At 43.5% G+C, this 19,197-nt stretch overlaps 2 protein-coding genes across 2 annotated transcripts; one reads left to right on the plus strand and one right to left on the minus strand.

Annotated features, from left to right (window-relative positions):
* The first annotated feature begins 887 nt into the window (after positions 1–887).
* Positions 888–10,185, plus strand: LOC105702768 (dual specificity protein phosphatase Mpk3). Its single transcript, XM_012430597.1, has 5 exons — positions 888–1,360; positions 1,453–2,004; positions 4,804–4,989; positions 6,653–6,895; positions 8,932–10,185. The coding sequence occupies exons 2-5, from the start codon at positions 1,611–1,613 to the stop codon at positions 9,309–9,311; spliced, it is 1,203 nt and encodes a 400-aa protein (XP_012286020.1). The 5' UTR covers positions 888–1,360; positions 1,453–1,610; the 3' UTR covers positions 9,312–10,185.
* Positions 10,186–14,422: 4,237 nt separating this feature from the next.
* On the minus strand, positions 14,423–18,955 carry LOC105702769 (phospholipase A-2-activating protein). The gene is made up of 6 exons (XM_012430598.2): positions 18,819–18,955; positions 17,425–18,294; positions 17,029–17,359; positions 16,651–16,888; positions 15,982–16,403; positions 14,423–15,644 (listed from the first exon to the last, which is right to left on the minus strand). Exons 1-6 carry the CDS (start codon positions 18,953–18,955, stop codon positions 15,318–15,320), a joined length of 2,325 nt encoding a protein of 774 aa, XP_012286021.1. The 3' UTR covers positions 14,423–15,317.
* Between the last annotated feature and the right edge of the window lie 242 nt (positions 18,956–19,197).

Consider the following 19,197-nt stretch of genomic DNA (forward strand, 5'->3'; position numbering starts at 1 on the left):
GGAAAAAATTATTAACTAATTAACTCCGTTGAATTAAATCGAAATGGGGATAAGAAATTAAAATTACTTATTTGGAACGGAAGGAGAAATACCAAGGATGGACCCTCTCCAATAAAAACCACTGTCCCATACGTTGTGTTTTCCGGAAAAGGAGAAAAAGGAAGCGAGCTATATGGCCGAAATTTTTCCCTCACCCAGTATAGCGCGGTAAGTTCGTGTGGGTCGGGAAGAAACAAACATGGCGGCTGCATCGTATCGTAACGATATGCGCCCACGCGCGCGCGGGAGAGTAGCGTAGGATTCTTCCCCTCCCGCCCCCGAAGGCGCCGGCGTATTCTTTTAGCCCGGCCACCTCCGGCACCTCGGGCACCTCCGCCTCCGCCGCCGCCACCACCGCCGCCGCCTCCGAGGTCCGATTCCCCAACCCGCGATCCGTCAACCCACGCCTTGTTAATGAAAACATCTTTTGTCAATGAACTGACGTCAGCGAGCGCGCCGATTGGTCGGCCGGGCGGGCCACGTGACCGCCGACCAATGGCGGCGTGGCGGCAGCTCCGCCGCTCGTAAGATCCATGCGCCATTTGCCCATTCTCTAGGGAAGGACGCCGGTGGTAGGGTGTGGCTCGCGGATGGCGCGGAGCACGGAGCGAGAGAACGCCGAGAGCGGTGAGCGAGGCAGGAGGTAGCGCGAGGTTAGCCGAGTCCCGGGTGCCGTTTTGAGGTTAGTCCGGCCGGCCGAGAGGCGATGTCGCGGGGCGCCGCAAGGTGAACGCTCGGCCCGGACGCGCGCGCGACGCGTCGATACTCGGCGAGCGAAGGACTCGCGACGGGCGACGCCGGGATTGGGACGACGCCGCCATCGGCCTGCGACGACCGGCTCGCGTCGCCGAGCGGCGCACGCCTCCCGGGAGCTTCCCGGCGGCCGGGTTTCCCGACAGTCGTCGAGCTGGCGTCGCGACGCGCGGAACTAGGCGTCACGAGGATCCCCGGTAAGCATCCCCGCAAACGACCGAGGGACCACCCGCCTCCCTCGGCTCGGACGTTAATCTTTGCGTCGACTTAATTATCGAAAAAAAAATCAATAATCGAGAGAGCGGCGGCGCCCCAGACCGCGGGGAAGAACCGCGAGGCAGAGGGGAAGAGTCCACGAGAGAAAGAGAGCCGGAGGACCCATGGCGAGACAGACTGACCGACGACGCGCGCCTTCGCCGACGAGGACCTACGCCGTGACGCCGGAACAACGCGGGAGCCGAGGATTCTGCGATACCCACCGGATGTGTTATTCAAAGTGCCATTCTGCCATCTGCAGCAAATGTTAGCTTATCCGTGTCGGCGTGTTCCAATGCCTGTTTGTTTGGATGTAAGTAGACCTCGGGATTCAAGGCTGGTGGAAATATGTTTGGAAATGCGCGCACGCTAGTGTAAATAGATAAGAGCTATATCGTTACGTAGCTGGCTCGACGTGGCAGAGGATTTTCTTGGATCGGATCGAAAGGGCCAAAGCTGGAAGCTTAGAAAGGAGACGAGGAGGTCGCTTGACGGAGGCTCGAAGAGCGTCACAGTAAAGTGGAAGAAGCGAAGAATTTTGAAGAGCTGCCGTCTGTGGAAAAATGCCCGGAGGAGACGTCACGGAAGAAGGCCAGGTTGGGCCGGAATGGCTCTTCGGGGAGCTGAGATCTCCAGGAGGTGTGGACAAGTTACTCATCTTAGATTGCAGACCAAATTCAGAATTCTCCGAAGCACACGTCCGTGGCTCGGTACCCCTTGCGATTCCTTGCATCATGCTCAGACGACTCGCTGCCGGTAAAGTGGATCTTTTGTCGACGATTCGATGCCTGGAGCTGCGAACCAGGGTGGAGATGTTTCTCTGTGGGGATGAAGAGAGAAGAGGAACTTTTGTTCTCATCGGAGACTCCACCGAACCTCCGGGTCACCAAGGAGAGACCATTCTAGCCCTGAGCCGAAGGCTGCGGAGCAGTGGAGGCAGAGTTGCCACCTTAGTCGGTAAGTACTAATTAATATCCATCAAAATTAGTCCTTACATCCTCCGATCAACTATTTTTTTATTACGCTAATTGGCTATAAGAGCTATGAATCAGGCATAGCCATGCTTTGTTCTCCCAGGAATGCATGTCGAGCTGGAAACTTACATTTTTTTTTTCTCGTCACACAGCTGTAATTCCACTAGCAAGCAATTGTTCCTCTGTACATAGTATACGTGTATTCCCCTGCAGTATGAACTTTTTAATTATCTTTCCTTTCCTACCAAAAGTGGCCAGTTATCCTTTCAGATTGACGTAGACACGTCAGCAAAGTATAGTCCAGGGTGTGACAATGAGTTGAGGAAAATGGCAATGTACATCGCGGCACAACTCGAGGGCACGCTGGGTTCCAATTGACCCCGGAATCGTATCTGGGTCACATCGAGTAGGCGACGAAAATCGGTTTAAATCGCCCGCGCCTTAAGTTTCTTTGAGCAAATGTTAATTCCATTCATGTCCGCTGCAAATTGGCCTGGAAAACTTTTCACTGGCTCGTAAGAATTCTTAGCAGAAGTCCATTCGTCACGTGGCCTTCGAACCATCGGCTGACACAGCGGGGAACTTGTGAATGAAATATTGATTTGTGTGGGTGGCCTTCCTGTACAACCAGACACTTAATTTCCACTCTACCCCTCCTAGAAGACTCGTTTCGCGTGTGCAGGGCGAGTCACCTAACAGTTGCACCAGTGATATTGTTTAAACTATTATACCTAAACAAGTAAATTCCCCGTTAGACATAACGGACGGCTAAATTTTGGAAAACCGTGTTTGTAGCCCCGTGTATTTATTTATTAATTTATATAGCTAATATTTCCGAAAATTAAGTTGCCTATACTTTCCGCTAATTAAACAACATGTCATCCGAGTGGGACAATAATTGTAGGTGTGATAGAGACATTGCAGACCCACAGATTTTGTATCTTATACCGGCAATTCGTTATAGAAAATGTTATATTAAACTATCTTCGCATTACAAGGAACACAGGGGGCATACATTTTAATTTGTTTCAAGATCGTAACTCTTCTGGTGAAGATCCATCTTGTTTCTTTAATTGGATAATCGCATTCTTATTGCTATTACTTTTTATTGAGGATAGACATGTTCACTAAGTAATAGTTTGGACAAGTTAGGACTATATATTGCAACTTATAAGCATTATAACTTTGGGTTAATGTGCGGTAACACAATGAATTTCTCTTAATTTTAGTTGTATTCTTGTAGCGGTGTTCTATTACATGTAACATTTTGTGTAACTTGACAATTTAACACGTTAGCGAATTTAGGGATAAATGGCGATCACGGATATCATTAAACCAATAGATAGATAGACTTCCGGTAGATAACGCATTAAGGAGTACTCTCTTGGAAAGGATGCGTGACTCAATATGTACAGTCATGAGTGCTCTTTATCCTGCTACATGAAACAGTGTACCAATTATTTAAGGGAATACGAAACTCAGTTGCTATTTACATTACTAGTCAGCTAAAAGCCAAACACATTATCGCTCTCAAATTTGATATCACGAGCGTTGATTATTCTGCTATATGAAGCGGTATACTAATTATGTAAGGGAATACAAAACTCAATCATTATTTGCATTACTAGTCAGTTAAAAGCCAAACACATTGTCGCTCTCACGTTTGAAAAGTTGTTGCTAATGTGCAATGTTTATTTTGTCATACTTTTGTTCCATACTTTAAAACATGTATATGGAGACCCTAAAGTATGTCCTAAAACTCGTGAAATTTCATTTTTTTTATAAACAATTTTTTGGAATACTTATAAACAAATTTGAGAAGAATTGAAATTTCATGAGTTTCAGGACTTTCCTTATAGTTTCCCTATTCACGTTGTAACGTTTCAAACTATTCGGTAAACCGAGTTGGGAGGAAAGTTTTATAAACAAAACCTCTTCGATGCCACTTTCACATCACCTTAAGAACGAAAAATAAGGGGAGGTATACCGACAGACGAGGGGAGTATCGCATTTCGTATCACCCTCAGGAGACGGCATTGACTCCTCAAGTTTAAACATTGCGTTTGCAAATGTTGGCTGACTCACCGCGAATATATCCAGCAGAACTGCATTATTCCCACCGCTTGAACCGGCATCCCGGGAAGTGCACGGGTTTCGCAATTACTTTTAGCAGGATAATTAGCCAGCTACAAAGGGGCGAACAAGATATTATTCAGTCTACCTCGCCCCATAAAAGTCCGCCTCCCGGACGACTCTTCCTTTTCGTCCTGGCATGAATTAATGATAAAAAGATGAAATAAAGAAATAAACGGATAAAGAGTATGTCGGAAAGTGGACTATTTTCCTGACATAATTATCCAGTTAAAAGGGATAAAGAAAGTAAACTCGGTCCTTCGAGTTCGCCGAGAAACGGGGGAAATAAATAAATAAATAAACAATGGGGAAACGCGCTCAACGACGTCGCGTGGCGGTGCGTAATCGCGGCGACGCCTGTCGCCCGTCCGTCGGCGTCGGCTTAAACTTTGAACTTGCAAATCGGGGCCGGGGCCGCATAATGACCCGGGGAGATTTGAAATTCCACTCTAAGGGGAAAAAAAAAGCGTGCATTATCCTACGCGGTACGCGCGCACTACCGTGCATTCACTCCTGGGGAACACGCCGAACGGGGTTACGCAACGTGTACGGCCGAGGTGACGATCGCGTGACTTTCTCCTTCACGAAAAGGCTCTTTCTCTCTCTTACTCATGTGTGCACTCGCTGATCTCTCCGTTGTGCGTTGCAGGTGGTTTCGGGGTCTTCAGGGACCGGTACCCGGAGTGGTGCGAGGGCAGCCAAGCCAACGCCGAGGGTCCCCAGGGCCAGGACCCCAACGAGGGGGAACTGATGGGCCTTCGCTCGCTCCGCATCTCCACGCCGCCCTCCAGAGCGTACTCGGACTCCGACAGCGACAGTACTTGCGATTCCGTCGGTAAGGACGCCGCGAAGGAACCGCGGAATGTAAATCTACTGTTAAGATGATACGAAAGGCGCCGAGGAATTTAATCGAGGTCGATAAATTACAATTCATCTACACGCTTTTTGATGGTAACGAAATATTGAATACTCAAGTGGTAACGTAAGCTGGCCGCGTCACGTTGCCGACATTTATATTTATGTTGAAGGCTTTTATAGTGTATGGAGATCGATGTCGGACTGTCGAAATCTCGCGAATTCATTATTCTAACGACTGTTTAGGACCCACGTCGCCATCTGTGACGTTTAGCTGCAACTAAATTTTTCCTCCTAATACAAGTGTTACCCACGAGACGAGACAGCACTGCTCTTGCAATCGTCGGTGAAAGGATTTTCCATATTTTCCTATTTGACTCTGTAATACGGTATTCTAAATTGTTCGAGCTAGGTCCCGAAACTCTTCATTTTTGGTTCTAAACCTCCAGGAAGCGTAAAACATTGGCCGCGCCATGTTGGTTATAGTCCATGGTAAATAAATGAATTTTGGATGAAAAATGAAATTTCATGAGGGTCAGGACCTTCCTCATAGCCTCTGTGATCACGTTGTAAAATTTGAAACGATTCGGCACACTCAGTTCGGTGAAAAGTTTCATGATTGACTCTTCAGGTGCCACTTTCACATCCCCTTAACTCCGCGCCCATTCGAAAACTTACTTTCTACGTACTGTTAATTTAATTTACTATCTTGTTTTTCTTATGTTTTTGTAATGTGCGAGACTGGTGTCTCCAATGTCGGTGCGTGGCACGTGTGACGTTTGTGGTGGACGCGTTAATTACCTTTGAATTAGGTTTAAATGATATGTTAAGGGGGTTTGTGTGAGGCTGTTTTACTGGATGAGCTCACCGATGTTTTAGTTTCGGGTAATGTTTTTCGTTTCTGATGTAAGGAGGGGATTGGAACTTGGCACGTGAATATGTAGACCGGAGGGTGGCCACTTGTTGATTGGAATTAGTTACATTCGGTTGGAAGGGACTCGAGCAGGATGTTACTATTTCCGCTTGATGTCTGGAAATAGGATTTGTTTGTTGTAGAGTTTTGGCTTATCCAATGGTTTATCCCTAGACTCGATAGATATAATTCAGATATATACGCGTTTTTCGGAAAATATTTTGTAAGGAGTCCGACATTTGGAAAGAAACTACGCGTTTAAAAGTCAATTTCCGATCCCCTTACATACTTATTGCGATGTTTTCAGATGATGCGTTTGTTGATATTTCGAGTTTCGATGATGATACATATTTAATTAGATTGTAGAAATGAATTCGTATGTTAAAATTTATGGCGTTTATCCTTTATGAATTCGTGGCAAATATCATCTTTTATAGGCATGTAATGATATTGAAAGGGTTTTCGAAGCTCTTACATGAAAAAGGAAAACTTTGACATTGACTATTGCCTACATTTTGTGGAGGTAGTTATAACTAATTTATCAGTGTTTGTACCGACAGCGTTTATTAACTTGAATTAGATATATAAAATTGTAATCGTAGCGTTGGTTGACCATTTTTGCATGTTTTTAGTATTATGCACGGATCTTCTCCCCCCTGGAAACAAGGGGGGAAATTAGTGTAGGCTGAATGGAGACAATTATTTAGTATCTTTGAAATAATTGTTGCAGGTCCTGATGAGGATAAGGACTTCCCAGTGGAGATTCTTCCGCATTTATACCTCGGCAACGCAGCCAATAGCGAAGACAGGGAAGCTCTGGCTCGCCATAGGATACAATACATTCTTAACGTTACGCCGGATCTGCCGAATGTATTCGAAAGCGCTGGTTCTATAAAATACATGCAAATACCGATCAGTGACCACTGGAGCCAAAACCTGGCGAGTTTCTTTCCGCAAGCGATTCAATTTATTGGTAGGTATTCTATTTAATTTATTGCACTCCTCACAGATGGAGTTAACTATCTGAGTTGAAATAACGTTTTTTACGCATAATTGCTACTTTAGAGTGGGCACATAGTCGTAGATTCGACTCTAACTCTCAAGCGTTTATGGATGAAATATTAATACATATGTGGATTATTGTTATTAAAATATGCTTGTTAACCTACAAGGTTTACGTAAATATTACAGTAGGGACTGTTTTGGATAATCGTCATATGAAAAAAAAATAGATCACTGGTTTTTGTGACGTTAGATATCACTTTGAGAACAATAATCACGTACTGGATACGTGAATGTACTTGTTCATGATTTCCTAAAATCTAGAACATTACGGTTGTAAATATTTCATCCTATTTGTCGTATACCAACGAGTATATTTTGTTCGACATAATATTACATCATTGTTTTCCAATTTTGTTACAATTGAACTTATTAAATAAAAAAATGATTGTAATTGATCATATTCTCTGATATTCGTAATCTGATGAGAAGGGAAAAAGTTCTATTGTTCTGCAAAGAATTTCACTTAGAAACGGACACTTTGAAAAGAAAAGTTAGTCGTTCCAGAACTTCTTACTACATCGAGTCGATATAGTAAGAAAAAAAAGAAACTAGGTGTCACCTCGTTTTACCGGATCTGGGGAAAAAAAGGTTCATTCATCGATTTGTGAAACGATTTCCTGGCCTCGAGGAAGGTCGCTCCTTAAATGAAGTCGTTCGTGCCGTCGTGAAATTGTGGTTTCATTACATTCATGAATTTATTTCGTACACCATGAATGAGCAGGAAAGAGAAGTCAATATTTCGGGAATGCTTTACTGCGCATAGTTTAAATAAACTATAAATAGTCCAGATAACTGATCGTTTTACCGTATGCCGAAACAGGACATCGATTTATCGACGTTAATGATTACATTCGTGAATTTATTCCGCAATATCTGGTAAAACGGGGGAAAAAAAAAGTTCATACTGCGAAGTGCATTACTACCTCGAGTAGGAATAACGAAAAAAGAAACGTTATTTACCGGATAAGGTAAACAAAAAATCTAGTTTTAAGCAAATCTCGTTTAGCCTCGTCGCGAGCGTTCCCCACTTCCATAAATTCGTGAATCCATTTAGCAGTTTTCATAAAAACAGGGCACAACGCCTGAACGGTTTCGTCGTTTCCCATGAATGACAATAGGACATGCAAAGCATATTCCGGCTCTACAGAAAGGCTCCCTCGGGCTTGTAGAAGGGAAAGGGTGAACCGGCGAGAAGGAAGGCCTTGGGAACGGAATCCTGACCTACGACACTAATTTGCGTCCCCGTCGACTCGGCTCAATTTATTATCGCGGCCATTACTCTGGCTAGCTGGCTCCGCCGTCGAATTCTGGGATTCGACCACTCCTTAAACAGGATTTCCTGTTTAAGAAAGCTCGCGGCCCGGTCTAAAAGGGGCATTGCTTGTAAATAGAGACTTTCCCACGTGGCGGGTACGCGCCGTGTGCTAGACAATTAAACAACGGACGTCCGGTCGTGTCGGATCTCCTCTCTGTACTTAAGTGCGCGCATATGTACCGGGCTTCGCGTATTGTCCCGAATGCTGTTATGTACCTTCCGGCCCCGCACGTTTTCCGCAATTGAATTTCATGCCGGAATTCCCGGTAATCGGGCAACACGGTGCCCTTTCGCGCATCGCGTGCACTGAATAATTGGCAGTTGCGCGGCAGACTGTTGAAGGGGCGTACTTCGTATCGAGTCGTTTTCCAAGACGCAAAGTAGAATGTAAATTGGCTCGTCTTACGATACCTTGACAGGGTGGAAATAAAAATAGACCTGGTATCGAGTATTCGAAAGATCGTACGAAAGAGCGTTGTCGCTTGGAATCGAGGTATCGCCCGTGATAGGTCTTACGGTGCACACTTAGAGCTGTAAGTTGCGTTTACATCTAAGCACTTCTAAACGTATTGACAATCATTTTTGAAATAGGATACGAAGATTGACTTTTGCCTCGCTCGATTTTTCAGAAGAGGCGAGGAGCTCGGACAAGGGCGTCCTGGTGCATTGCCTAGCCGGCGTGTCCAGGTCGGTAACCATCACCGTGGCGTACCTGATGCACAAGTGCAGCCTGAGCCTGAACGACGCCTTCAACCTGGTGCGCAGCCGGAAGTCGAACGTCGCGCCGAACTTCCACTTCATGGAGCAGCTGCACAGCTTCGAGCGGGAGCTCAGGGACCGAGGGTCCGGGGCGAAGGGGTCCGAACACCAGCGGTGCATCGGGGCCTGTCGACCCGGGGGGCCTTGCAACTGCCCGGCCCCGAGCTTCCTCAGCCCCATCGACCTGGGCCTCAGTCCCGACTCGGGGATCGAGTTCGACCGATGGGCCGCCACCACGCCGGCCGAATGAGACGGGCCCGGGGGGACCCGATACAATTTTTAGGTCCCTCCGTATTGTCGACGTGAGACATCTAGAGGCCCCGAGTTCGGAGGGCCGAGGAAGTAACCGAGGAGGTCGATGATATCGGGATCGGTTGAGCCTCGAGGGTGCGCCTCTATTCGCGGAGACCTAACGAGGCGAATCCGAGAGATTTCGATACTAATTCTAGGTTCCTTCGTGCTATTCGCACGGGAGAGAGAGAAGCATCGAGGTCGAAGAGATTGGCTACGTTGAGCCTGGTCGCACTTAATGTCGGCTTGGAGGGACTCGATGGATATTCTGTCTTTCCGTCTTGTCAAGGAGGTGGGCAGGAGGTCTAGATTCTATGATAGGAGTCCGATGATCTTGGAATCTGTCGGGCCCGTCGCTTCTCTTACGTCGGCCGTATGAAGCGGACCCGGAGAGACCCGATAATTGTTCAAGGTCTTTCCGTGATATCGACGTGAGACGCCGAGAGAGGCCTCGACTCGAAGGTGCAGAGAAGCGGCTGAAGACGCAGCCGAGGTTTGGCACTCCAAAGGCCGGCTAGGCGTTGGTTTCTTTAGTCACCGAGTACCTACATTCGGGAGGAGATAGACTAGGATTAGGATCGAGGAGAAGAAACGGGAGAGAAGGAAAGAGAAGGGTAGGGGGACGAAGAACGACGTCGATGGGACGTTCTTCGAAGCATGCCGTACAAATTGCTACCATAGGCTTAGAAACCGGCGTGGGCAACCGGATCGGTTTTGTTTTACGTTAATTAATCGTCGGCTTGACAAACTCGACCAAGTCGTTTTGGCGATGAGTTTAAGGGGATGTGAAGCGTCCGAGCGGTCGATCGTGTAACTTTTCTCCGAAGTTGGTGTACCGAATCGTTTCACACTTTGCGACGTGAATATGGAGGCTATAAGGAAGGTCCTGACACTCATGAAAATTTGTTTTTTATAAACAATTTTAAAAATACCTGTAAACAAATTTTGAAAAAATTGAAATTTCGTGAGTTCTAGGACCTTCTTTATGGCTTCCATATTCACGTTGTCAAGGTTCAAATGATTCGGTACACTCAGTTAGGAGAAAGGTTTCATAAACGCCACTTTCACATCACCCTAATACCTAATCGACGTTTGGTGAAATCGTTAAAGGGAAGTCACGTTTGGACAAAACGTTGACAGTGATTTTTAGTCTTGCGCTACTGTCCAAGTCACTCGAGTCATCGCATCGTTTTTCGGGGGGGTTTTTGGGTTGCCCACGCTGTACCATAGGAGATATTCGGAAATTACTTAAATATTCTTTTGCGCGCCCGGCTGGGGAGCTCTTTCGAGTTTCCGTCAATCGGCAAAAGGTGTTTCGATACCGCAACGGGCTTTCGTCTAGGATATACCTGATAGAGCCTCGAGACCCTGTCCGCGATCTTCGACAATGAATGCGACGTCTTCCTGCGCCGCGACAGCGCCGTCAATGAAAGTATTTTGTAAATAGGGTCGGACATTCTCCGATCGCTACTTTTCTCGCGTTAAGACGGATCGCTAATCGTTTAGCCGTAGTAAGGTATGACTAAATCCGAAATTCTCCCGAGACCCCGGGTTAGAAATTTCTCCGTATACGGAGCCCACCTCTTGTGCAGTGGCATCCGGAGGGCCGATCGCGTAATCCTTGACCATAGACACGTAATCTCGGAGATATTCGAGTTATCGACGTTCATTCGTCCTCGTCGACGCGTCGCGTTCGCGGCTTCCTTGACTTGCCGTGCATACGGATGTAAACTAAATTATATATCGCTAATTCATCCCAACGAAAATGACCCAGCATACAAGGCTACGGATTTACCATGGGCCTCTTTGAGGCCCTCGCTTCCAGGCTATCGAGCTGGAGAGGAAGTCATTTTTCAAATTTCAACTTAACGAGAGTTCAATTTTTCACGGACGCACCGTGTTTCAACTGCAAATACATGCCACGGATAATTTGACAGGATGCCAGATTTACTGGGCATTCCACCTCGCAGAATTGCGCGAAATGAACAATCCTTGACGTGCTCGACCAAGTCGTACATTGCACGTTTCTACCGGGAAAGTGTTACCGGCATTCTAGGCGTTAGTTTTATCACGGGCACCTTCGAGGGCCGTCCATTCGTTGCCATTGTTTAATTTAATTCTTCACGAGACTTCGGTGTTTTCTTTTTTTTCTTCTCCAGACACGGTGCGTTCGATAATACTGGAATTGCAAATACGGGACATTAACTAGATTTTAACCAGAGATAGCTGCTGGGCATTCTACCGTGCAAAGCTGTGCTCTGGATGGACAATCCTAGATGTAGTCGTTTACTCTCTGTTCACTTAACGTGCACGCGGACAAATTGTTAATTGTAAATTGTCAATTTCTCACGGGATACGTGGACCGGTGTTCTGGGCAACCAGCTTCGCCGAGGCATCCTTAAGGTCCCCCCTTTGTCGGCACCCTTATGTTCATCTTCACCAGAGTCGTTAATTAAGCCGGACACGCCTTGTCTAGTCTTAAAATGGTTAAAAATGTGCCACGAACGAAATTCTAGCCAGAGATGGCTTCTGGGTCTTTGACTCCTACGAAGCTGTAATCTCGATGACTCTGGTTAGCAAGGGCGTACACGGTGCATCCGTTATCTCGGGTAAGAACTGCGTCGAAATATATATATATAATTAATTAATTAAAAAATAGAAAAACAGACATACCCGGGAAACGGTGCACGTTTTATAGGGCATTCCTATAGAGCTTCCGACTTTCGGGAGGTAAGCGTCAAGTTGACGGAGAAACGGGGAAAGGATATTAAAAAGCAAAGAAACGAGATCTAGAACTCGTCGACGTTTCGACGACGAATCGGCTCGATTGGTTTTCTTCAGACCTTTGTATCCATCCGACATAATTTTATACAAAATGTACTTCAACGCGACATCTCTTTTTAATCAAAACGATTAGTATATACTTCTGCTTGACTGGGAGCCTACTCGTTAATTAACTAAAGTCCTGAGAACGATGGATAAAGAAGTGAAGGATACCCTTTTCTGATATTTTTCAGGAATTCTACGTCGAGTTAAGATTTCTCAGATTATTCGTAATTAACCATTCAAGTATTTATCGTACGCAGGTATTTGCCGATTGGAAGACAGTGACGAATGTATGTTTATTTTTTTATTCTTTTTTTTTTTGGTTCCCTCGGACGTTTTGGATGAAACTGTTTGGAGTCGGTATCCAGGTCTGATTTCCTCGTCACGTGACGAATTTTCGAAATTTCGAAGACGATGGTACCTGTGACGCGTTTAGGCTCTGGCTGGCGCGAGCGCGCGTCGCCTTTTTTTTGTTTTTCTTTTTTTTCCCCTTTAGTACATTAAGCTAACTTGTATGAAAAGTCGCGTCTCGATTCCGTGCATTTACAATACGCCAAATGCAGAACGCCTCCTCCGAAATTAGGGAAAAACGGTCGAATATGTACACAGACGGACTGTATCAAATCCGGTCAGGTTTTGTATCCTCGAGCGTAGAAAATCCGGGCACCGCTTCTATATATATACATATATATATATCGTCGTTTACGGATCTCAAATGCGTATATTAAAAGTTATTTTTATAATAAACAAGAAGGAATATGGTGTAATAACGAGTCGCGCGCAATCACATTCCCGTCACGTCAGCCGTAATGGCCTGAAAAACCATAACTATCTCAGTAATTCATTATGTGTACTGTTCTCACCGAGCATTAACGAAGGATCAGTATATGTGTAATACACAATCTATGTACACGCGCAAACACGCATACATGACACGCTCACCCCACGCACACACACGTACACATACACACATAAACCGTGGATGTTATTTTTCATGTAACGGATTAAACGAAGTTAAGGATAACCAGCTCTCGGCAGTACCGAGACCGCATTGACGTACATTCGTAAGGAAATATATATTTGACGTTACAGTAATAACGATATTCTACTGCTACACTGTTGTCTGTTGTATGTTTATTGGACTCGAGCTGTCCGAGAAATCGAATCAAATATTATGTATATTACATAAATTATTATTTTATATCTATCGTTGTATATATTTTAACTAATTTTGATTAGAAATACAACTTATCCTTACTTGAGACGGGTGTTAATTGAGTGGAAATGGGCCCTGCTTCTTTTTTTTTTCATTTTTTTTAAAGCGCTATTTAGATTCTACATCTCTATGAGATCTGTGTTTGCGTTTGTGCATGTGGGTGCGTCTTTTTATAACCGGACGCGGTTGTGTTTGAAAGTAGCTTGCAAGATTTTATGGAAAAATAACGCTTCTTATTGTTTTCATATCCGATTCGGTACCGCGATCTGTGCATTTATTCGAAATCAAATATTTAAGGTGAAGTGAAACGCGTCGAGGAACTTGATCGACGTCGATAAAGAATATTTTTTTAAATGCCTACATTGCCGACATTCGTTTTTATATTGACAGCTGTGTCGAATTATATTGGGTATTGTACCAAATGGCATACTCCACCTGTCGTGATCACACAATAATTACAAAGAAATCGAAGTAAAACTCCAGAAATCCTCTGGATTCATGCTTTCTGGGGCCCTAATTGATTGAAGAGGGACCCCCTGCGCCATCTGTGATTTCCAGGTCAATTAAATTTTCACTCCGGGACCTCTTATTCCCATCGTTTTGGCATAGAAGCGCATAAAACACTTTTTTTGCCTTTATCCCGTTCAAATGCGAGTTTAACGATTACCAGAGTGTTCTAAATTGTCGTAAAATTGTCCTGACCCTTTCGATTCTCATATCAGAGTCCTCGATAATTGTTCGAAACATCAGAGCTCAACGCCATTTGGGTTCTGGTCTGGGCTGAGTTAAAAAATGTTTTTAAAAAATCCAACTTTTGAATGTGTCAGGACAATTCTTAGATGATTTGGAGTGATGTGTCAAAGTTTCGGACTGTTTGGTCTAATACCCTTAAAGAAAAGTGTTGTATTCGAATCGACTGATTTGAAGGGGGTTTCACTTCACCTTAAACTAATGCTCCTTTTGAACGAATGTACTTTATTTTAAGAAAGAAGTATGCTAAAATAATCGAGCCACGTTCGAAGGGGGGATTTATTTCATTTATGTTTTATTTCCAAAAGTACAATGGTTTAGGATCCAAATTGTTTCTGTTTCAAGGCTTCGTTAAAGCCAAATGCAGTACTGTATTACTTTTATGCCGATATTGTGGTACGATTTGAGGAAACCGATAAATGACATTGTCGGTACTGGTGTACGGACAATGCTGCTTATTGACGTTATGCTTGGGATTTGATCGTGTAACTGGTACATTACGCTTTTAATATTATTTAAATTCAAAGTGAAAGTAAAAGCGAACTTGCAGTAATGTACGAATTTACACTTTCCCTTTTCGATGTTCAATTGAGGTTCGAAGTGATCGGTAATCTCGACAATGCCACCATTAAAGTATTATACTGCCACTTAGTGGTCGACGCCTCTTGCTTCTAAATATTCCCAGTGGATATTTGGCTACGATTTTTACGATTTCGAGATGTCCATGACATCGTGAGTATACGTATAAAATATGTCAATTGGTTCACACTTGTAACGATATCTCGTACGATTGCAACAGAATGATAAGCATCTTGCCAGGTCAATTTTCGAATAGTAAAATCTCGTTTTCTAGTTTATGATCCATCATAAATTAACCAGCTGACACATCTCACGACTATTTAGTCCCACCGTATTGCGATGTTCGTTAATAAATATTCATTTCGCAGAATACCCGCAGGGAATTTCACGGAACGTTCTCACCGCTGACGTCCCAATTCAATATGGCCAATTGTTCTTTTATTAGGCTCTTAACTCGGCGTAAAAATTGTGAATTGGGTAACAAAATCCTCGTAGCTTAAGAAACTGCGTTATCACGTGTACAACGTTACTTGATCTTATGTCTGTAAAGTCTGTATAACGTGACTCCTTGGATATGGAACCCGCTCTTTGTTTTTAGATAATCAAGTCGATTATTTGTTTCGAACAGTTCGCCAGCTTGTTCTGGGCGCCGAGGTCGACGGTGCTCTCGGACATGGTTCTGAGCACACCGAGGGCAGTTTCAGATTGGCGTACTGCCCGAATCAGTTCATTTCTGTCATCGGGGTCTGGAGTGGCAGCTAACACAGTGCCCAGTCCTACCAAAGCTCTAAACACGGCTTCTGGTTCTTGCAGGAGAGGAAGGACCGTGAACATGACGTTCAAAACCCTTGTTCGGCCGGGAGTATCGTCGCGCTTGTTTAGGGCCACTATCAAGTTCAACATGTACGTAGCTATTGCGACCTGAAAGTGAAGGATATTTAGAATTAAATGTTAAATAGCAATGATATTTTATAATGGACTCGTAGAGAGATCTAAACTCTACAAGAATTGGTATTCAAATTCTGCTCACGAAATTCGAATTTGTATATGATTAGTATGTCGATATCAGGTACCGTAATACATGAAGATCATAGGTGCTACTACGGTATGTAAAAAAATAAAATAAGGGATGTCAATTAAGGAGCATATCGCTAATACTAAGTCCCCTTTGTAATGTACGCTTTTGTTGCATTTCTTATTTTTGTTTAAGATAGTTAGGAGTGGAGTAAGTAGATACAAAAATATAAAGAAAAACTACCTGATTATTTTTCGAGCCCATCGAAGGGAGCTCCAGTAGAGCCTTTAGCAATTCGTCTCTGTAACGGAGGGCTAGATTCTCACCCTTTTCGTGCAGAAACATATTGGCTAGCAATCGAAAGGTGAGCATCTGGTTGGAAGGTATTGCAGTCGGCTTAATATGTCGTCTTACAACTTGTAGCAGCTCGTCCGAGCATAATTCGCTATTGGCTTGTCGTTGCAGCACGGCCAGCCGTGCTATATCCAGGGCAGGGAAAACGATCTCATCTGGCCAGTCCAGCAATGTACGTAACACGCTAATGGCACCGATCTCGAACTGCGTCTCAGAGTGTTCGTTGGCAAGTTTTATAACCGATTCTAACTTTTCTCCAGAAATTCTATGCACCGCGTCATGACGTTTCGCATTCAATTCTTGGAGCTTCCCTAGAAAAGGACTTTATATTAGGTATTTTCAGTGATGCAAGTATATACCTTTCCGATACCAATTAAAGAAATTGAACCAATTCTAATAAGCATCGGTCAATATTCAAAATAATGATGAAATGGAGCATTTGTCTCCTTGACATTTATAATTTAAAATGTATAAAATTTACTGTTCGATGAGTAAGTCGGAATGGTAAATGGCTATAAAAGATTTTACAATGTTGATGCTCTTGAGCATGATTATTACCAAGAATTGCTGGAGGGTTAGCTTGTTCTATTTTCAAATAACTTTTATGTGGTATATAGGATGGAGAAGCAGATGTTTTCGAGTTGTCTGTAAAATCATTCATTGGTTTCGCATTTGAAGAATTTGACGTTTCTGCTGTGGGAACGTAACGGCTTCCCCCTGTGAAGGGGTCCATGTATTGCGATTGTGTAACTAATTGTGGCACAGACTGCGAATTTTTAATGATAAATTTAGCCACCTGTGAAATTATAATTAAAGTCAATTTTAAAAGAAGTGACATCAGAACGGAACAAGAATGCATGTAAAGAATAAGGATTATCTAGGTATCTTTTGGAACATGTAAACGCACGCAAGTATTAGTTCTTCCAATCAATATACCTGATCTAAAAATAATTGACTCAGTTCATTATCATGAATGAACTTTTGTGCAACGTGCCAAGGGTCTTCTCCTCTATTGTATGGTAGCTTTAAAGGTGGAACTCCATCTTGTATGTCAACTGAGAATACGTAATCATATTCTACACCATTATAAAGTTGTTTTCCAGATGTAGCATTGGTATCACCCGAAACTCCCATTACATCTCCTTGCAAAGTCCACTTTTTTTCACTTTGGGACCATGCGTATAATTTAATCGTACTTCCCTCTTTTACCATTTTTGTCTGTCCATCTTTTGTGCCTGGCTTCCCCAGAACACTCTTGTCTGGCAAACTACAAATATGTAAAATTGTATTTATATTGAATCAGACAATTAATTTATAAGTATAAGTACTCACTCACTAATCTTTATACCACCTATTCGTAATTGCATTTGCCTCTCAAGGTCAGCAACTGCTTTCTCAAAAGTTTCAAGTGTCTGTGAATCGGCAAACCGCTCAGGATTGGCTGAAAATATCCTGACAGTCCCATCCGATGCTCCAGCTGCTATATCACCATTTGATAATAATTTGACACACCACACCGACTCCGATGGAAATCTAATAGTTTCTTCCATATTTCCGTTAATCCATACCCTTACAGATCGATCTTCACCTGATGTAACTACTTTCGTTCCATTTAATGATGACGATATACTGTAAATATAGTTCTCATGACCATAATAAGTTTTTAAACAAGTTCCCAGAGTGGCGTTCCAATGACATACGGTGGCATCGTTGGAACAGGTTAAAAATTGATTATCACTTATAACTGATATTCCCCGAACGCAGTCTTTATGACCTGGGAGTTTGTGTACTATACATCCATCCTTCGACCATACTATAACAAACTTATCGGCAGATCCTGTGACGATATAGCCATTCCGGAGATCAGCTACACACCATACTGCAGCCGTGTGACCCTTCACAGTTAACACCGGCTTTTCGAGTTGATCGACTTTCCATAATTTAGCCGACAAGTCCCAAGAACTTGACAGAAAAGTACCTTCTTCTTGCCCAGCTTTTAGACTACAAACTGTGCTGTCATGTGCATTTATAGTATGTACTGGCTCCTCATGACCAGGTATATAAACGCATATATTGTTGTCATTGCTGCCAGTTATTATAAATCCATTTGTATAGCGTTCGGAAGGATTTATTACACATACAGAACTGATGAAATGTGAATGACCTCGTAAAATTTGAGTCACGGTATACTGCTTTCCATCTCTGTGTAATATATATATAATCCATTAGATAAATGAAAAATATTATATCGTGCCATTATAAATGCATCGTAATGTTTTTATATGTTAATGTAGCTTTTACCAATGTAGTTGTTAATTTTTTAACGAAGGTACGAACAACTAATGTTTCTTTTGTAACTTGTTACCGATTAGCGTACATTGTGAATAAATGCTGTTAGAAACAAACGATACCATAAAAAACTTATCAATAATAAGACAATCGGTTGCAAGAAGCTCTATATGTGGAACTTATATATATTTAAGCATACAATACAATCAAATAATAATAATATTAAATTTATATACACGGAAAATGCCCTAATACACCTGGAAACTCATTAATCCCATGACAGTGCTTGAATACATTTTCCATTTCTGGAGGTATTACAGAACCTAACCAAAAAGGAGGTCTTGGAAATCCTAGATGTTTAGAAATAAGCTTATTTAACCGATTGCTGACAAGTGTTACAGTGTGTGGTAAACTTGTGAATGGTACAAATTATTTACCCGCTTGGTTTCCACACACGAGCGGTTCGGTCCCTGGACGTTGAAACCACTGTCCCGTCTTTAAATGCCGCCAAGGCTCTAACGTCCAACGAGTGACCATAAAGTGTGCAACATAATTTATAAGACGTTTCAGCCATAATGTTTTAACAAATTACCAATCCCTTGTACACTGTCCGGTTGAAAATGCAAAGCTCACGTTACAGAACAACATGAAGCTGCAAATGGCAATAACCACGGATAATGGTGAACGGAGAAGGGCAGTTGGGGTCCATGCGATTTATTTCGCAGAAATTGTCGAGCCGCCTCTACCTAGTGGCAGCATACCGAAACAGTTCTACTCCAGAGATGAGTTGGGAGATTGCTCACGGGCAGGGTCGCG

This window comes from Orussus abietinus, unplaced genomic scaffold, assembly GCF_000612105.2.
Source record: "Orussus abietinus isolate OABI.00-Male unplaced genomic scaffold, Oabi_2.0 scaffold267, whole genome shotgun sequence".
Classification (NCBI taxonomy): domain Eukaryota; kingdom Metazoa; phylum Arthropoda; class Insecta; order Hymenoptera; family Orussidae; genus Orussus; species Orussus abietinus.